General features: G+C 41.0%; 1 protein-coding gene across 1 annotated transcript in view; it reads left to right on the top strand.

Moving 5' to 3' along the window:
* The first annotated feature begins 321 nt into the window (after window positions 1–321).
* The window catches only part of DIMT1 (DIM1 dimethyladenosine transferase 1 homolog (S. cerevisiae)), a 13,979-nt gene continuing 5,949 nt past the window's right edge, over window positions 322–8,351 (top strand). The window contains exons 1-3 of the mRNA XM_009895507.1: window positions 322–410; window positions 1,494–1,565; window positions 6,819–6,912. Of these exons, the coding sequence (XP_009893809.1) occupies window positions 322–410; window positions 1,494–1,565; window positions 6,819–6,912 (255 nt within the window). The remainder of the gene's footprint in view (window positions 411–1,493; window positions 1,566–6,818; window positions 6,913–8,351) is intronic.

Genomic DNA, 8,351 nt, shown 5'->3' with positions numbered 1-8,351 from the left:
AGAATCCGTTAGTCTCCAATCATCCCCAACAAAAACAGACTAAAAATTGAAGGTCGTAAGGTTAAAGAAAGTGTACTTTCAAAAATAAGAACCATAATATCAGATCTCTCTTTACAGCAATAATTGAACAGAACAAGTAACTCAACCTCTGCTTTGTATTTCCCAAGTGATACATCGTTGTATCTCTCTGCTTTAACCGCCCTGTGTATTGGGTTTGCATGGCAAGGATTTGGTAGTTTGGGAGCTTCAGGGGTTGTTTCCCTGAGAAGCTGCTACAAGCTTCCCCTATGTCTGACAGAGCCAATGCCAGCTGGCTCCAAGATGGACCTGCCACTGGCCAAGGCTGAGACCATCAGCGACAATGGTAGTGCCTCCAGGATAACATGTTTAAGAATGGGGAAAAAACTGCTGTACAACAACAGCTGGAAAAAAAGAGTGAGAATACGTGAGAGAAGCAACTCTGCAGACACCAAGGTCAGTGAAGAAGGAGGGGCAGAAGGTGCTCCACACACCGGAGCAGAGATTCTCCTGTAGCCCATCATGAAGACCATGGTGAGGCAGGCTGTCCCCCTGCAGCCCATGGAAGTCCACAGTGGAGCAGATATCCACCTGCAGCCCACGGAGGACCCCACACCAGAGCAGGTGGATGCCTAAAGGAAGCTGTGACCCTATGTAGAATCCAAACTGGATCAGGCCCCTGGCAGGACCTGTGGCCCCGTGGAGAGAGAAGCCCATATTGTAGCAGGTCTGCTGGCAGTGACCCCACAGGGGACTCACGCTGGAGCAGTCTGCTCCTGAAGGACTGCATCCTGTAGAAGAGCCCCATGCTAGAGCACTTTGTGAAGAACTGTAGCCTATGGGATGGACATATATTAGAGAAGTTCGTGGCAGACTGATTCCTGTGGGAGGGACCCCGTGCTTGGAGCAGGGGCAGAGTGGGAGGAGGGAATGGCAGAGGCAACACATGATGGACTGGTCACAACCCCCATTCCCCATCCCCCTGTGCTGCTCCAGAGGAGCTAGAGAAGCCAAGTGATAGAGCAGCCCAATGGGCACCTGGCAGCCAGCCAAGGTCACCCTGCAAAACCAGTCTACCTTCTATTTCTTCATATCTACTTGTGCCAGTCATTTCAACCTTTACCAATTTGCAGAATCTCCAAAATCTTCCTGCAATTATGACACCTTTGCATAACAAACTTAAACATTCAAATTCTCACCGTATTTCTCAGAAGAACATTAATTTCCAAGGAACCAAGATGCTGACTTAGACTATAAAATCCAAATGGTACTGGTTTATCCTATGTGGAACAGTGCCCAGCACAAAGAATCCATGTCAAGACAAGACTCTAATGGTACACTAAAAGTTCTGCTACCTTCATTTTTCTTTGAAATATAATCATGAAACAACAAATTGGTACATAATATTGTTGACAGGACAGGCAGTAAAGAGAGGTCTTTAGCTGCAGTATCTTTAACTTTCTTCTTTTTTGCAGGTATTTTGACATCTTGAGTACCTTAGGCTGCCTTCATGATTGCACAGCCAAAACTGGCCAGGAAACAGCAAGGTAACGACAACACTGGAAAACACCGGGTTAATTTGTAAGGATCACAATAGGAACTCTGTATTCACAGCACAAAAAACCTGAGTAAAATAAGCACACACAAGAAAAGCAGCAATAAAAGATATATTCAGATTTTTCTGGTATAAACACTGTAGCACTGAAGTACCTAGTATAGCTAACAATTGCAGAGCAGCTAAAAATAGTAGTGAAGGAAAGGAAAAGAAGGATAAGCGAAAAAAACAGAAGTAGGTGTAGAGTTTGCACTAAGGAGGAAATCATAGCTAAATTCCTGCAAGATCAAAGCTACACTTCATGTTATGAAGTGATTTCATTTATTTCCACTCAAAAGTCCAATTACGTACTTTCAGAAGACATATAGTCTTATCTTACACTATCAAACAAGACCTAATAAAGTGTAATTCTGAAGCACCTACTCAACTAAAAAAGTAGCAGAGCATCAGTTTGATTATCAGATGAAAACCAAAGCAAGAACTTCTGAAAGTTTTTAAGCTGGCAGAGCACGCGTGTGTAAACAAAATGGTAAATAATGTCTTTGACTTCATAAAACTTGATTTTAGATCTTTTGCTGAACAGTGTTCTCCAAATAATGAGTTGCCATAGGAAAACTGCATGGTAACAACAGTGAATTTGCAGCCCACACCCCAGGTATTTGGCTAAAGATTCAAGGAGATATTCATTTGAAAGGAAAAAAAAATGGATTATGGGGCATTCATGTAACATCAGATTTTCCACTACAAAATTAAGATCATGACAGCTAAATTAAATTATTTCTCAGCTACATTCAGATCCGATGCAAAAAAGGAGGGTTTCCCCCACAAGGGAACAGTGCTTCTACTAAAAATTTATGTACTTCACCTAGGACAGTTCTCATCAGAAGACTTACGTATTGAAGTCAGTACAGTACAAAAACAAAAACTATGAGGCTTTTTGTCATTTTCTTATTTCAAAATAATTAGCTGACATATCTAAAGACAACCACAACAACAAAAAAAAATCAAAGAGAAATATTCACAAAGCTTCTTTTTTATTAATGCTTCTCATTCTTGAAAAGGTTCGTATTTTCATTTAAAAATTGGAGCAGCTATTGCTGCTCCAAAAAAAAAAAAACCACCATGGAAAACGAAACCAATCTCAGCAGGTCAGAACAAAAATTCATTTAACTCAGTGTTCTGCTTCTGTCAAAGACCATAGTAGAGGCCAAGGTCAGAACAGGCCAATCTTCTAGTGATATTTTTGAAGAATGCGCTCCCATCCTCCAGAAAACTGTGGTTCAGGGATTTCCTAGCAAGAGGCAAGGAATTTAAATTTAATAGCCGTCAAGAGATTTAGTCTCCCATGAATTTGCACAGTTGCTTTTTGGCCGTATGTAAACAAGTCTTCACACAACATTGTATGAGGCTGTCGCAAGCAAAATAACAAAATCGAAGATAAAAATAATAATCTCCCTGAAGATGTGTCAACTTTTAGATAAAGTTTATAAATAATGTAAAATATTTAAGGAAGCAGTATATTCTGTATGATTTGGATAGCAAAAAATTAACTGGAAAAAATATCTGATACTTGTATAGCAAATACAAACAGCAAGATGCACAAACAGCATAGTGCTTCATTGTGGCTGGGATTTTGCAAAGTCCATTGCAAACTTAGCATAAGAACCCACAAAAGAAGCTGTTCATTGCATTTACATGTAACAAATTCCTCTAAGCAGTTTCTGCTAGTCCTATTTATACAGTTATTTTCCTTAAAAAAAATAAATAAAAAGAAAGAAAAACCCCAAACTACTTTAAATCAATCCTTACTGCAGCTAACTTGAATTTGCAGTTCAAGCTAGCTACTAATAAGTTAAGCTGATATAAAGAAGAATGGTCACCAAAATAAAGACTACAACCCTCTGCTTGTCCCTGCACTCCTTGAACACCTGAAGCTGGAGAGAGTGGGGAAAATGCACAGTTCTTTGTTTGGATCAAGCTCCCCAATCATTTCCCCACCACTATGCTAGACAGGTAAATCTGCTAGGCATGAAAAAAGCAGGCAGAAGATACAAGCAGCTCCTTCACTGTGCAACAGCTTATGCCTGGTTATGGTGTTCACCAAACAAATTCTAATAAACACTATGCTAACTATTGGGAGATACATTCAGCTGCTTACCAGTACTGTGAGAGTGAATGAGTAGCCACATTTAGGGATCTCCCTTCCCAGTGAAATGCAATGCTGTGGTATTAGCAACCCCCTTTTTCTCACAAAAATCAATCTTAACACTAGAGGGGAAAAAAGCAATTAAAAAATTAAAATCAATCAATTACCAGATTCAGAAAAACAAAACCATAGCATGCCTTCAAGATGGCTTCAGCACTTCTGTCAGCTAGAGAACACTGAAGTAAAACTAATTCCTAAAAAGCAAAACTGTAAGTTCTAGGGGTCTAATCCTGTGTATTAACCTTCTTTTCCTTCTCTGTCTTATCAAAATGTGAAGTAAGCTTAGAGCAAACTTACATATTATGAAAGCACCAATTTAATAATCACCCTCAAAAGGCCAAAAGAGGGGAGATGGGGGGAACCAGACAAAAATCCAAGCCAAAAAGTCAAGGCATCTGAGCACACTGTTCCACAGACACCAGAAGTGGCTAGGATAAGAAAAAGGCAGGAATGTGGGACTTCCAACTATGTCAAGCCATTACAGGCTGTGATCCTAACAGGCAATTTTGACTCTGGCGAAGTCTCTCCTTACATTCCCTTCTCACCAACAGGATTTCTATTGGGAACTTATCCCCTGCATGCACTCTGTAAAGCTGACTGACTCAATGAGCTCAAACTTCGTGTTAATGGGATCCCCCAGTTTTAATTAATACTGTGTACAGATACTTTTGTGAAATTAATTCCTGCAGAGATCACAGCTGTACTTTAGGAGTTCAAACCCAGAACTCTCAAATCTTAATTTGTTGTGACCTTACCCTCCTTTTTTTTTTTTTTTTTTTTTTTTTAAACTTAGGGGCCAGGCCCTCTTCAAATCATAACTTATGCAGAGGACATACAGATGCTCTCAGACCCCACAGAACAGCAAAGGCCCATGAATATTGGCTCTAATATTGTGGGATAGAGACAATTTTCATCTCTTACAAATCAGGCTTCTCTGTTGCACGGCAAAAGCAGAGGGACATGGGTTACACCACAGACGGGTTACATCACTGGGACAGGGATTTTCTCCACAGTCTGTTAGGTACTGCTAGAGCTTAACTCACTGTTGAACAGGTTCTACAAGACTCTGCTAGAGATGAAACAGAGCAGGTGAGTATTAAACAGCTGCAGTCTTTTGGGTACCTTCACAGCCATGAGGCGTGTGTAGAAATGCTGATAGAGTCCGCCAACCATATAAGCAACACTTTCTTAGAAGGAAGGCAAGGTCTGCACTTCGAGTCACAGCTCAAAGTTCCAAGTTTGATCATTGGCTAAGGTTAGCATTTCCCATCTTTACTTACTAATCTCAGACTGCGTCTTCACAATAAACATTGAGCAATTTCAGAAACATTGCTTGCTGTCTGCTGCTTTTCGTACCATTGGGATCATAACTAAGTAGCACATGTCTGGTATGGGAGGAAGGAAAAGAAATCCCTTCAACTATTAAGTGCTCAATACTGTCAGCTGCAAATCCAAGCACAGCTCTGTCGCCACGCCAAAATTTCTTCTTGTATGAGGCAGAGACTCACCACACACAAGGAAAAGCTGCTCTCCAAGATCCCACTGAATATGCACAGAACTGAGACAACAGCATGTTCTCAAGTCTCAGTTCACAGGAAAAAAAAACAGCACTCAGTTACACCTAAAATATAAACGAAACATCAAATGCCACCCCTCAGCACAATGAGATGGTGTCTTCAGAAACCACAAGCACCAATACCAGCTCCTTGGCATTACCATCCAGTGTCCCATACTTACATTCCCAATCCTCAACACCTTCATCTCCTTTCACTTGCAAAAATCCAAGACTCACTTCTACTCTACTCTTCATTCTTTAATTCCCTTTCTATGGAAGTATCTGCACACACAGTTAACGTCATAGAATATTTCAAGTCTCCTAAATGTTCCGCAGTACCAGTTTAACTTTTTTCCCAACTGACTACTTTTGATAGAGGCAAAAGAGTATCCACATACTTCTCCCATAACACAGAATCATAGAATCATAGAACCATAGAATGGTTTAGGTTGGAAAGGACCTTGAAGATCATTGAGTTCCAACCCCCCTGCCATGGGCAGGGACACCTCCCGCTAGACCAGGTTGCCCAAGGCCACAGCCAGCCTGGCCTTGAACACCTCCAGGGATGGGGCAGAAATACATCCAAATTTTAGAATCGCATCAGTTCAGAAAACAAATCAAGGACTGCTATACATCTGCCAGGGAACAAACCAAAGGATTTAATCAGTAAACGTGTCCACACTTCACTTTTTCTGGACTGCAAAGAACACAGTATGACAACTCACTTATATCAAACCAACTAATTCTGTACAATTTTTGTTATCTTTTGTTAAGATTCAATAAATTCTTTCCCCTGTAACAAGGTGCAAGAATAGATTCAGTTAAGATTCTCTGAAATCAGAGAGAAAGCTGTAAATATATCACCCAAAATACAGCGTGTTCTCACTGATAATGCACATACAGACTGGGCTACTTTAAGAGGCACGTGGCAAGCGGCTCTAGGGATGTTGTTATCCTCCTTTACTCAGCAGTATCCAAGACTGCTTCTACAATAATGTCTTCAGTTTTGACATCATAGTTCTCCCTTTCCCCAGTTCAAGAAAGAAGTGTAGAAACTGGAGAGGCCAAAGGTACTAATATGGTCTGGGGTTTAAAGCAAATTACCTATGAGAGGTGGAGGACTTGTTTAGTGAAGTGGAAGCTAAGGGAAGACTTTGTAGACACTGAAAACTAACGTCCTGAAGGGTGCTTACAAAGAGGACAGAGCCAAACACTTCTTATCAGCAGATTGTATAACTAATACATAAACACAAAGCAATGAACTGCAGCTTGGGAGGTTCAAGTAGAACGTTAAGACTGTCTTTTCCAGCATATTTGTTTTAAGTAAAACATGAACAACAAAGTTTCCATGAACTCTAGCATTCATAGTGATATTGATATAACATATCACCACTGCTTTTAAGGATACTGTCAATTTCAGGAACAGTTGGTAGTAATACCACTCTCCAGCTTTCTATAAACTTTCCCATGAATCTCTTTTCTAGCATTATATTAGCAGTATCAATCATGCCATACGTTAGCATTTCTACTGAGCAAGCAGTAAGGCCAAAAGAACTGCCAGTATCCTGGCTATCCAAGGTACTACTTAAAACAACTAACGGCTACTACCACGACAATGACTAATATTAGTCATTACCAAGACTTTTCAAAAACAGCAAATTAATTTTTCATTATGTAAATGAACAAGGCTGCCTTTACTTTGCCCAATTTAAGCCACAGTAAAGACAAAAATATCAAGCAGGAAAGAGTTACAGTTTTTTTTTCCCATACTGCTACTAACAGAAATAGAGGAACAGAATTTCTACAAATTTATTTTTACAAAGACGTGACACTGAAACTAAAACCTGGGTCTGAAAAAATATCAGCACGAAGAAGACACAAAGGATCAAAGGACAAAACCCAAGGAGTAACACAGGAATAAAGGACAACCGTGAGCAAAGCTGACAACAGTATCAAGGGAAGCAAGTCAGATTACACTAAAAATATTGAGAAGTATGGCCTTTCAGGTTAAATGAAAAGCACCAAACTGACCAAAAACTGCTAAGAGAAAGAACAGACAGTAAAAAAAACCTAACAGTGGGACTATTCCAAGGATTTGCTTGGTTATAACTCATAAGAAACTCTGTCATAGGGTTCAGTATTGATGACACTGAAAAAGCCAAAGGGATACACAGAGACAACAAAGGGATATTTTTAATGCTCAATAGGATGGCCAATGCCACAAGACCAATCTCATTCCCTTGACTTCTGCCTAGTTCACCTAATTTCAACAGATTTTCAAACAGATAGGACACAACACTTCATAACAAACTAGTGTGCAACAGCTGAAAAAGAAATGCAAGTTTCAGTCTGGCCTCACGCTCTGGAACGACTTTAAACTATTTCAGCTTAACCACAGTTAAAGGATGCTTCTGATGATACAGTTTTAAAATTTCATATATAAAGCTCAGGTAACAAAAGCCTTTATTATGTCATTTGTATGTATCGTACTAAATGCCCTTCTGCAGACTGGTACAATTAAAGAACGAGAGCAAAGAAGCAGAGAGTGATGAAAAAAAACAAACCAAAACAACTGGCGTTGAAACGAAGTTCGAAGAACCCAAAGCCCACACGCAACGACTGCGGTAATTCTCACGTGTTACGACTGCTAAATTGAAAGCCACGGCAAATACGTTACAGACCTCACTTCACCTGTGGGCCGTGGGAAGCAAGGTACACCCGAGTCGGAAGCAGTACCAGCGCTGTACTGAGAGCCACGTTCTTACCTTTTACGCCCGTCGCTGTCTCCTGAGGCAGCGTCCCGTGGAAGTAACTCACCCCGGCCGCGCTGGCCCGGCCTGTGATGCGCGGGGTGGGTCTGCCGTGCAGCAAAGCTTCCAGCTGCCGCTCTTCAGCCTGCGGGAAGGAAAAAACACCGCCTTTACTGAAGGCCGGGACTGGCCCTTTCCCACGAAACACAAGTTCTGCCCACACACGCATACACACACCCCCCGCCGCTCGCTGCCTCACAGCCTCCC

The sequence above is a fragment of the Charadrius vociferus genome, unplaced genomic scaffold (genome assembly GCF_000708025.1).
Source record: "Charadrius vociferus isolate BGI_N301 unplaced genomic scaffold, ASM70802v2 scaffold581, whole genome shotgun sequence".
NCBI classification, from domain to species: Eukaryota; Metazoa; Chordata; class Aves; order Charadriiformes; family Charadriidae; genus Charadrius; species Charadrius vociferus.
The sequence above is the reverse complement of the archived record's forward strand: the minus strand, read 5'-3'. Positions and strand labels throughout refer to the sequence as shown.